The 12,263-nt window shown below is 47.8% G+C and overlaps 1 protein-coding gene across 7 annotated transcripts in view; it reads right to left on the bottom strand.

The window, feature by feature from the left end:
* The window catches only part of NTRK2 (neurotrophic receptor tyrosine kinase 2), a 397,538-nt gene that overhangs the window by 171,862 nt on the left and 213,413 nt on the right, over positions 1-12,263 (bottom strand). For 5 of the 7 annotated variants that reach the window (XM_070065715.1, XM_070065713.1, XM_051833735.2 and 2 more), the window contains 2 exons: positions 8,475-8,522; positions 1,448-1,636 (listed from right to left, as the gene is read on the bottom strand). In XM_070065715.1, the coding sequence (XP_069921816.1) occupies positions 1,448-1,636; positions 8,475-8,522 (237 nt within the window). The remainder of the gene's footprint in view (positions 1-1,447; positions 1,637-8,474; positions 8,523-12,263) is intronic. The other 2 variants (XM_017350807.3, XM_051833738.2) reach the window with 1 other exon arrangement.

Here is a 12,263-nt window from a genome sequence, read left to right as displayed (position 1 = left end):
CCTTGGTTGGATGCTTAACTCATCAAAGGATGCACATTAGAAAGTAGTTTCTCTCTCTTCTTATCCACATCACAACCAAAATATTAGGATTAATGATGCCTTGATTTCAAATTATACCTTTTTGTTCCAGGAGCTCACTATTCTGTATCAGGTTTTTTTTTTTTTTTTTAATTTGACTGACATAGAAAAATGCATGTGTTTATGGGATACCATGTGATGTGTCGATTCACTTGTACATTGCGTAATGTCCAATCAGAGTAAACATACCTATCTCCTCAAACAGTTAACTTTTCTCTATGAGGAAAATGAGTTCAATATTCTTTACACATGTTTTTCCACTTATCTTGTCATGTTCTAAATTCAGCTGAAGTCTACAGTAGGTCCAGTCTTACATGTTACAAACTTAAGACACAATTCTTCCTAACGCTTATTGTCAACTCCAATCTCAAGCATATTTTGGGAGAAATGGGAATGAGTAGGAAGATGTTACAGATGTATCTTTACATGTGAACAGAGCTAGGCTCCCTCATCTGATGGGAGTTTTTGGTATGCTGTCACTCCCTAGAGCCCACCCTGGCAATAGTCAGACCTTACCTCTGAGACAGGGCCGGAGCTTGGTAGTTCAGACAAGATGAGAACACACAACGAGGGCACACTCACTCATCAGTGGCAGGGCACCCCTTGGATCCGGACCACCTGCCACCCTAGCCCTCTTGGCCCCTAATTCACCAGTGAGCAGAGGCTTGGGGTCTGTTTGATAGCCATGGATCCTTTTTAAATATCTGAGCAGCAGTGCCAAAGATAGAATGGGGGCTCCGAGAAAATTCTCACACTTGCCAACAGAGGCTAATGGGTTAATTTGGTTCCAAGAAGTCAAAGTCAGTGTGCTTCCCCCAGCACTTCATCTGTTGCAATGTCTCCTTGCTGTCATGGTATCACAACAGGACCTCATGCTGGGAACCAGGACTGAATAGGGAATACAGAACTATCCAAATTGATACCACCTGTGTACAACACAAGCCTTCCCAACTGCCTACAGTATGTATTTTAATTACTTTCAATAAACCGAAGTTAAATTCACCAATCGCTTTTCTTCTATAACTGATGTGTGTGCATACTCATGGTACTTCTGGTTTCTGTCTCTATCTTTTCCAAGATAAGCACGCCTTGATTCCAACTTCATGTTGACAAATGGTTTGGGGAGGCAGATCCCAAGAGAAGTCGGTATCTGCCCAAATGTTCCCACCCCAGCAGGAGACAGGCTCCAAGAATTTCATCAGCAACCTACTCAAGGAACTGTCCCGTAGGCCAAAAGCCACAAGAATCCACAGATCCTGCACTGGTCCCCTGGAGTCCCCAGTCATCCTTGTCAGGGGCTCTGATAAACAAGGCTGGTTGATACGGTCATGTAGCAAATGGACCAATAAGTGTAAGCAGCTGTACTTACATGTGTCTGGCTTGAGCTGGCTGTTGGTGATGCCAAAGTACTGGGGGTTTTCAATGACAGGAATCTTGGTCATTCCAATAATGACGGCATCAGGGCCGCCCTCTGAAGAGGAGGGGGTGTTACTCCCGTTAGAGATATGGTGGAGCGGGCTGGCGGAGTCATCATCATTGCTGATAACTGAGGCTGGGCCTGAAGTAGGAAAAAAAATTAATTATAATTGTAATTATAATGGTGTTATCGAGCTATAGTTCATAAACTTAAAACACACTCATTTTAAGTGTACAATTCCATGAATTTCGATATATTCACAGGATTTATGTCATTACTACAATCTATTTTTAGGACACTTTCATCTCCATCCAATCAGTACTCACTTCCCATGCCCCACCCCCACCCCCTCAAACTTCCAGCCACAGGCCCCTTTGAATTTACTTCCTGTCTTTATGGCTGTGCGTCGTCTTGAAACTCACATCAACGGAATCATGTAGTATGCCCTCTCTTGTGACTGCTTTCAGGCAGCATAATGTTGTTGAGGTTCGTTCACACGGAGCACACATCAGTTCTCCATTTTTATTTATTTTTTTACCCAACACAACTCCATCATATGGATAGGCCACATAGGATATGGACAGGTTTGTTAGCTGTTGGTCATCAGGGTCACATGGACTATGATGTGTAATACTGCTATGAACACTTGGAGGGAGACTTCTGTGTAGACACATGTTGTCATGAGTGGCATCTCTGGGTCATAGGCAGTACTAGGGTTAACATTTTTAGAATCGGCCAAAACAATGAGTTCTAATTTTACACTTTCTTCTCCTGTAGTTGTATACGCAGCTTTCCTCTTTGTTCTTTTTTTTAAGATTACTTATTTATTTATTTATTTGACAGGTAGAGTTATAGACAGAGAGAGACAGAGAGAAAGGTCTTCCTTCCATTGGTTCACCCCCACAAGTGGCCGCCACAGCTGGCGCTGCACCAATCCAAAGCCGGGAGCCAGGTATTTCCTCCTGGTCTCCCATGTGGGTGCAGGGCCCAATGACTTGGGCCATCCTCCACTGCCTTCCCGGACCACAGCAGAGAGCTGGACTGTAAGAGGAGCAACCGGGACTAGAACCCGGTGCCCATATGGGATGCAGGCGCCACAGGCGGAGGATTAACCAAGTGAGCCACGGCACCGGGCCCCACTTTCCTCTTTGTTCTAAGAACATCTACAGAACACCCTGTCATTGAAACTTCCTGCATGGATCTGGGATTCGTGTTTCACGGAGCACTGAATGTTGCACTAGGAGCTGGGAGACCTGTATTTCCTCTCTACACTCTTCGGACAACTCATTTACCCTCTGTGTGTATTTCCATGCACTTACACAGTAAAATGCACACAACAGTATCTGCTGGACTTATGAGACTTGAATGAGTCTAGTGATATGGAAGTGTAAGTTTAAATGGGCTTCATGCGTTCAGATATCTACGAGGTGTTACCAAAGGAAACATAACTGGTGACTAGAATCACACTGGGCTCCTCAATGACTGTGTTTCTTGCCTTGACGTTCTCTGAACTTCTGCACCACTTCTGTCCACCAAAAACATTCATTTCAATAATGGATCGATCCCTCAACAAAGGCGTCTAGTTTGCCTTTAATTACAGTATTATTTCCAGAGTCATGACTTGGCTATCCTTATACCACAGCAACGATCATAGAACTTTTCATATAAGATGTTTTCTCCCATTACTTATATGCCACTATGTACAGGCTATTATATTTTCTCTAAACTAGTTATCTCCTGGCCACTAAATCCACACTGTTTGCAAACAAAAATAGATCATAAAGATGAAGATGTAGGTGAGGCCTTTACAGTCATTAAGACCACTTATGGGCCAGCGCCGTGGCTCACTAGGCTAATCCTCCACCTAGCGGCGCCGGCACACCGGGTTCTAGTCCCGGTCGGGGCGCCGGATTCTGTCCTGGTTGCCCCTCTTCCAGGCCAGCTCTCTGCGGTGGCCAGGGAGTGCAGTGGAGGATGGCCCAGGTGCTTGGGCCCTGCACCCCATGGGAGACCAGGAAAAGCACCTGGCTCCTGGCTCCTGCCATCGGATCAGCGTGGTGCGCCGGCTGCAGGGCGCCTTCCGCGGCGGCCATTGGAGGGTGAACCAACGGCAAAAGGAAGACCTTTCTCTCTGTCTCTCTCTCACTGTCCACTCTGCCTGTCAAAAAAAAAAAAAAAAAAAGATCACTTATGATAGGAGTTCGTGAGAAACACAGCCTCCTAGACAAATGCTGCACACACGTCCAAAGGGAACCAAATGAGCAAGGATTCCATGGAAACAGACCGCTGGCCACTGGTTTAAGTCAAGAGCATGAAGGAAGAGAGCAGGTGCGGAGGAAAGACATAGGGGAGTGAGAAGGCAGAAGGCTTGGTGTCCCCAGCCAAGGCACATGCTCTCTAGAAGAGGGGAAATAGGAGCAGCTGTGCCCTGTGCAAGGAGCCATGTTTTCCTCCAACCCTCCCAGGATGCCTGCGGCAGCACCTCCGCCCATGCTCCACCTTCCTCCTCATGCTCAACTGTCTCGGTGACTTGAGCCATTTTCAAAGCAAAAGCTGTTTCTCAGACAGTGTTTGAATCCCCTAAGAATTAGGATCCTCCATCCCCCAACCTGCAAGATCCCTTCCCGCCTCTCCTTGTGGGGATTTATCATAGTGATAACAACTGGACACTCCCCAGCTACCTGTGACTTTAATCAACTACGCAGGAGGCAGCCAACAGCTATTAGAGGTGATTTTAAAGCATTATCTTAAGGGTACGTGCATGTAAGTTACCTTGAAGGATACACCCTGGTTTAAAACTGCAAACAAGCCCTCACACAGCCAGCGGAGATGCCAGGCAACACTCAAAGCCAAAGGAAGCCTACTAGTGCTTGTGCCTAGTTCACCTGTATTACTAAAGACCAGAAATCCTGCCAAGAATACACACAAAGGCAAGTGCTTTCTCATGTCCCCAACCATCCCTGTTCTTTGATTAGCTTTCTGACAAGTCCAGAGCACCCGAATTCTCTCCAGTGATGGAAAATAGAGACATTCCTATGCTAAGGTTTCTGCATCTTGACAATAAAACCGTGCCACCATTCACTGACTTGCCTGGTTCCTGAAGCAGCTACAAAGCAAACCACTGCCTGGCTCCCCCTACCCCCCCAACCCAGGGCTGCACAATTCTCAGCAGGTGCCAGGCCCCATCGTTGTCCCCCCAGAAATGTAGTTGTCATTTTCAAAAGCTCCATGTACTGTCTGAAGGCCTGTAAGCTTCCCTTCTGGAGCACCAGCAAGGATGAGAACTACATTGACTCTTTATTGACTTCTCTGGTTCTCCTAGGGTGGACCCAGGCCAGGGAATGAACATCACAGCCGTATCTGATCATTTGTTTTTTAAGATCTATTTATTGCCGGTGCCGCGGCTCACTAGGCTAATCCTCCTCCTTGCAGCACCGGCACACCGGGTTCTAGTCCCGGTCGGGGTGCCGGGTTCTGTCTCGGTTGCCCCTCTTCCAGGCCAGCTCTCTGCTGTGGCCCGGGAGTGCAGTGGAGAGTGGCCCAAGTGCTTGGGCCCTGCACCCCATGGTAAGCACCTGGCTCCTGGCTTCGGATCAGTGCAGTGTGCCGGCCACAGCGCGCCGGCCGCGGCAGCCATTGGAGGGTGAACCAATGGCAAAGGAAGACCTTTCTGTCTCTCTCTCTCACTGTCCACTCTGCCTGTCAAAAAATGATTTATTTATTTATTTGAAAATCAGAGTTACACAGAGAGAGAAGGAGAGGCAGAGACAGAGAGAGAGAGAGGTCTTCCACCTGCTAGTTTACTCCCCAACTGGCTGCAATGGCCAAAGCTGAGCTGATCCAAAGCCAGGAGCCAGGAGCTTCTTCCAGGTCTCCCACGTGGGTGGAGGGGCCCAAGGACTTGGGTCATCTTCCACTGCTTTCCCAGGCCACAGCAGAGAGCTGGGTCAGAAGTGGAACAGCCAGGACTCGAACCGGCGCCCATATGAGATGCCGGCACTGCAGGCGGTGGCTTTACCTGCTACGCCACAGGGCCGACCCCATATCTGATCATTTTTGAGAAGGTGGATACTTAGGAGACAATCTTGAGATGCCTGCAGGAATTCGATCCTAAATCATCTGCAAAGTACACCTTGGAGCCCTACTTAAACTATCCAATCATGACAACTTGCTGTCAATTCTCCTTTGCCACCAAAGGATACTCCTCCCTTCCTCTGATCTCTCCAACTAAAGCACCAAGAATTACAAGGCGATGGCTTCTTGTTTGGGGGTGGGGAGAGGGAATTAGGCATGAAAGTGGTCTAAAGAACACATCAGAGATCATTTTTTCAAAATCCATTTCACATGGCCAGAAAGTTGCTGTTAACAAATTGGAACAACCCAAAAAACCTCAGCCATCCATCCAGTGAGATATTCCTCCACATGCGGTTTGCTTCATTAGCAATGCTCCAAGACCTGGAAGATTGATACGGCTGGCAAGGTTGCAAGGATCAAGCCCATTTGTCTACAAACACTTTGATATACAGAGCACAGCAGCACCGGGAAGGGGACTTGCTCTCAATAGGGACAGTGAATATCTACATCATTTGACAGCAGCCTGCCTGTGCCTGCCGCAGGGTGTGGTTTGGTGAGTCTGCCTGTGTTTGAACAGACACCATATCAAGACAGACAGAAGAGTCAGGTGCACACCATGGTGGGTTCTAAGAAATTCACACAAGGACTTGGCAAAACATACTATGATGTTACTATAAAGTCTCACATGGCTGGGTCCGTGCACGCTTGCTGAGTGTGAGGTCAGTAGTTCTAATGATTGAGTGACAAGCAAGAGTTCTGCCTAGAAATATTTTATACCATTTTTATTTTTATGTGTTTCAGGTGCAAAGAGGTATTTGTTTTCATTTGCCACAGCTTCCTGGTAACATATCTTGTACATAGGACTTCACAGACATTTCTGAGCTGAACTTACTCTCCCGCAGTAAGAACTGGTGACAGGCATCTAGGAAAGGAGTGTCCTTCTCTCCATTGCCACATGCCACCAAGGTGAAGAGAAAGATGACTCCTTGAATGCTCTGACTTCCGGGCCCTGCTGGCACCGGTGGGACTGCCTCTCCCTAGGTCAGCCAGTGCCCAGAGACAGCAAGCACCATGTCTGCAGGCGCACCTTTCATATACTGGCAATGCAAGGTCTACACCCCGTCACCTTTCTTATGTGGCTCTCACACTCTAGGTCTACCTCCCCGGGCCATTCTAGGGCCAGGGCCCAGAAAATTCAAGAGAGCTCCCTCTGCCCCAGAGCCTGTGGAAATTACCCAAACTACTAATCCTGCCCTGGCTTACTCTGCCTCACCCACTCCTTCCCAGAGAAGCCAACAGAAATGCTATTGTCATGCTTCTCCTGGCTCCCTGGGCTCCCGGGCCAGCCCCAGGGCTTCCCCATGGAACTCCCACAGCATGATATGAACTGGGGGCACAAAGTATCTGTTCAGTGACACTCATCTCCTGACTTGAAAAATAACAAAAATCTCTGATGGACTTCCCTCTACTAAGAATGTCTACAAGGGGAAGCCATGTTGTTGAAGTCCTGGTGGTGTAAGTACCCTCTGGAATGTAAATTGGCTCGAGAAAATATCTAAATGGTTACAGTGATTTGCTATTTAGCAGAAGGAAGACCCATCTTTTAGCAATGTTTAATTCCCCCCCTACACCCTAAGCAACACACACACACACACACACACACACTCACCATAAAGCCCGAAAACCTGTAAGACTTTCCAGGTTGGATAATCCCTCTGATACATCCTGGCAAAACCACTGTAATCAACTGTGCCTGGAATTTGCCCCCAGGGACCTGCCCAGAAGTTCTGAGCTGGCAGAGCCGAGGTTCCAGCTTTGCCTCATTTCCACTGTCCCTTTGCTAATTTCGAGCTCTTATCTTGAAATACACTGGACTAGTAAGGATCAGGGGAGAGTGACTTCCCCCACCTCACTCCAGGCCCCCTCTACCCTGAGCTCAGCCCACTGGGCATTTTGAGTCACTGGACACACACACATAGAGGCTGTGCTGCCCAGACAAGATCCGATGTTTAGTTCAAAAGGGGAAAAGCAACAGGCTTCCTTATACAATCAGGATGAACAAGCAAGGGCAGGTGGCTCAGAACTGGGCAGCTCAGTGACATGTGTGTACCTCCCCTACTTTGCAATCTTACCTGTATCCAGCCTTGCTACTGAAAGGCACACTAACCAAGTGCCCATGACGGTCGGATCTTGCCAACCCACATGAAAGACATGAGACAGCCTATCTTGTCGTGCCGTCTATGTAAGTCCCATTCCTTGTCTCTGTACCCAAAGCAAACAATGAACAAATTGGAGGGGTCCCCAGGGAGCACACCTGACTTCAATCCTAATGATGAGAGACACCATCTGCATTCACTCGTTAAACGACAAACTCTGCTTTTCAATTGTCAGCACATCGTCTGAATACAAGGAGTGGAACGCAATCAAGCTGAAATCACAGTGTCTGGACATTAGAGCGGGTTTTGAAAAGAGAAACGGTCATAAAGGAAGAGCTGATTGACCAATTCAGAACCATCACGTGGTGGCCCATAGAAGCAAAACCCACACCGGGCTGGGCTGACACCTCAGCCAACTATTAGCTGCCTATGCCGTTGAGATGTAGTTGCATTTGCTTTCATGAACCTCTTGAAAACTGCTGTAAAACCGAGCCCAGGGTCGACCACTGGCAACACCTCGGGATTAAAACCCAGTCGACTCTGCAAATGCAAAACCGTTGACTGAACTCAATTAGCCAAAGTAGCCCTTTTTCCGAGAAACACTCTAGACCTCCTTCTTCAACTGATCAGAAACCAGGAACCAGAAAATGAATCAAGGACCAAGGATGTAAGAGGATCTAGGGGGAGGCATCCCAATCAGACAACATAAACTCATCACTGGTCCAGAGAAGGAGTCAGTGACTACTTACCCACACCTTGTCTTGATTTTACTTTCCCAAATCCAAACCATGAGAAATCTGAAAACCACAACAAAACATAAAATAAACTTCGAAAGACAAGGTAAACCACAGGCAGTCAGCACTGTCCTTAACTCAAGGAACTCAACATATGAGCTCCTCCCCCTCTTAAAAAAGAAAGAAAGAAAAGAAAACACACACACACACACACAAAAACACTTGGGACTGAAGCTTCCTCTTAAACACCTGGAAACTAAGCCTTGGATTTTTGTGTTAAGATTTATTCCTATCCTGAGAACACAGAATGAACTCCAGTTAAGAGACAGCATCCCGTCTTCAAGAAAAATGGCCACAACCCAGGGTTAATAGCTCGGAGCTGTTTTCTTTCTTTCTCACTTTCTGTCTTCCCCGGGTGGAGAGATCATTGCCTACTATTGAATCATCTAACAGGAAAGCTGTAGGAGCAAAGACACACAATGCATTTGACAAATGTACTACAGCGCAGAACCGTGGCAATGTGGGAAAATAATGAGAGAAAACAGATCTTTGCAGAAGCTGAGACAGGCAGTAAAAAAAGGAACACGGAACCCTGTGGGAGAGCTGCCATGCGGGCTAGATGGGGACTTGGGAGGGGAGAATAAAGGGATCCTAATTCTGCACGAACTCTCGCTCCTGACTTGTTGTGCAACTGCGGGCAGCAGGCAACCTGGCACTGCCTCTTACAATACAAATCTGCACTAGGCACCTGTGAGAAAAGACGTGCGGAACGTTTTGGAAGGCCCCACTGATCAGAGCAATCGTGAAATGCTTGTTTGTTTCTTGGACCCAACTGTTCCCTTCCAGGCAACTTCCACTGGGTTCAAAGTGAATTCTGCGCGGCAGGGAAACCTGGATACGAGGCAGAGAAGCAGAATGGAACCTAAAAGAGGTAACTGTGCCGTTTTCTGTTATTGAGTTCCTTTATAGGCAGTTAGCATAACAAGCTAGGTGGCAGGACCACTTCAAGTGAAACAGTGCACGGGAAAACGCTTCACACGCGGATGCCTTACGAAGTTGCTGTCATCACTGTTGGTTTTACAAGTGCAAGTTTAGGATTTCCTTCCCCGGTACCGTAAAACTTTAGCCCTCTAACCTCACAGGTGATTTTCACGTAGGGTGGATGTTTCTCTGAGAGTCCCCTGCAGGGTTTAGGAGGTCTGAAGAAGGCCTGGCCTCCACCCAAAGCCACAGAAGATGGTGAACTTCATTCATGGGAGCCATCAGCCCAGACGGGCAGGGTTGTGCCTAAGGATTTCTTAGTTACGATTGAACCCACTTAAAAAAGAATGTGTTTTCCCAGTGGCCATCTCTCTCTCTCTCTCTCTCTCTCCCTCTCTCTCTCCCTCTCTCTCTCCCTCTCTCTCTCCCTCTCTCTCTCTCTCTCTCCCTCTCCCTCTCTCTCTCTCTCTCTCATAGTTTCAGGTACACTAAGGTATATAATTTATTATCTATTCGAGAGTCAGAGAGACAGAGGGGCTCTCTGCCCATTCACTTCTCAAATGCCTACAACAAGCAGAGGATAAGGCTGGGAGCTGAGAACCCAACCCAGGCCTCCCACGTGGGTCATCACCATTGCCCCCCACAGTCTGCATCCACAGATAGCTGGAGTCAAGAGCCAGAAAACGGCTTTGAGCTCAAGTACCCCAGGAGGGGTCAGTCTTCTTGGGCCCTATGTTGATGCCTGCCCTGTAGATAGAATTATTTTAAGGCTGTTTTTTCCATTTGAGCATTTTTTTCAAAGTTATGTACCCATTTAAAGAAAACCCACTGATGGCGCATTTCAGACGCATTGTGCTCATTAACGATAATAAACACAATTGCAATGAACATCTCTCTGCATCATCAGAGTTCCCCTTCCCTTTTCAAAAACCATTCCCTGAAGATCAACTTCATTATACATGGAATTACTTATTCAAAAGGGATGACTTGTTCCTAGACTTCCTTTGCATTGTCTCGGGTCTCACTTTTCTGAGAGGTCAGGAGAATATTTTGGAGCTCCACCCAACAGGAAAGGCTACGGTGCACCATGCCCTACGCCCATCCTGCCAGCGGGAAGGCTCCACCTACCTAGCAGAGGTCTGGCAAATACCCTCCTCTCATTTGCATCCCTTGAAGCCATTTGTCCCCTCCTCCCTCAGCCTGGAGTGTTGCACAGGTGCACTGCGGACACTGCAGATATGAAAGGTGTATGAGTTCCTCTCCCTGATGCGGTCATCACAATTCACCAAGCACTTTCGCCCACCCCAGACACTGCTCTCTTGGTCCTCAGCCAAATCTTGGTGGGGATCATAAATTATCCTGTGCTTATTGACAAGGAACTGGGACTCAGAGAGGCCCACAGGCTCAGCAAAGGCCCCAGTCTGCCGTGTCTGAGCTGAGATTTAGTCTTCCGATGCCAGATCCAGGCTCTTTGGATTTTTTTTTCATTCTTTCTCATTTGCCTTCCCAATGCTCAAGAAATAGCCTGTTAAGCCAATTCTGAAGCACTGTAATCAAGATCCAACTCTCCATGTAGGAAAACATGATAAGTAGGTAGTCCTTATAATGCGTTTACTCAACGGGCAGATCAGAGGATTCGGGGGAAACGAGCTGTAGGGTCTTGCCCACCAGGAGCTTACAGTGGAGGGTGAGCCCCCATCGAACTGTGGGCAGAGTGCCTGGGAGCTCAGACAAGGAGGGTCCATCCCAATCATGGGGCTCATCAGAGAGTTCTCCGACTTCTGGAGAACAGATTCCTGCTGGCTCCAGAACAGGACAGAGCAGAGGGAAGAGTACAGAGGGTCCCCGACTTCAAGAGGATCAACTTAAGATTCTCTACTATGGGGCTGGCATTGTGGTGTAGCGGGTAAAGCCGCCGCCTCTAGTGCCAGCATCCCATGTGGGCACCGGTTCAAATACTGGCTGCTCCACTTCTGATCCAGCTCTCTGCTGTGTCCTGGGAAAGCAGCAGAAGATGGCCCAAGTCCTTGGGCTCCTGCACCCATGTGGGAGACCTGGAATAAGCCCCTGACTCCTGGCTTTGGATCGGCACAGCTCCAGCCATTGCGGCCATTTGGGGAGTGAACCAGCAGATGGAAGACCTCTCTCTCTCTCTCTCTCTCTCTCTGCCTCTGCCTTTCTGTAACTCTCTGCCTTTCAAATAAATAAATACATCGTTTAAAAAAGATTCTCTGCTTTAGTACAACATGAAAGTGTGACAGAAATCACATTTTGAACTTTGCACTTGGAGTTTTTCCTGGGCTCCTGCTGTGTGATCCCACCTTCTCTGGCAATGCTGGGTGGCAGCAGCAAGTGCAGCTCCCAGTGAGCCCTGAGGCCATGATGGAGAACAACACACACTCTGCAGGGTTCTGAGGATGTTTGTGGGGGGTGTATTTTGTGTCCTCAGATTCCATCATGGCTTCCGTAAGTTACAAGAGACATTCCACAGCTTACCCTAAAATAGACCATTTGTTTAGATGATGCTACACAGCTAAACATGACAGAAGTGTTCTGAGCATGCCCAGGAGGGCTAGGCTAAGCTGTGATGTTTAGTAGGCTGGGTGTATTAGACGGCATTTTCAATGTACAATGGGTTTATCCGGATGGAACTCCATCGTGATTGGAAAATCATCTGTTCTCACTGTGAGGAGTTAATTATGGCTATGGGACATGTTGCATGTGTCCAGGGGCTGATGCAGCTGGAGAGGGGACAAAACTAAGACACACAGCCAAGGGCCAGGTCAACAGTCTGGCTGCCACTCCGATGATTGTGGTTAGACC

This window comes from Oryctolagus cuniculus, chromosome 1 (genome assembly GCF_964237555.1).
Source record: "Oryctolagus cuniculus chromosome 1, mOryCun1.1, whole genome shotgun sequence".
NCBI lineage: Eukaryota > Metazoa > Chordata > Mammalia > Lagomorpha > Leporidae > Oryctolagus > Oryctolagus cuniculus.
This window is presented reverse-complemented; position numbering and strand designations above follow the sequence as displayed.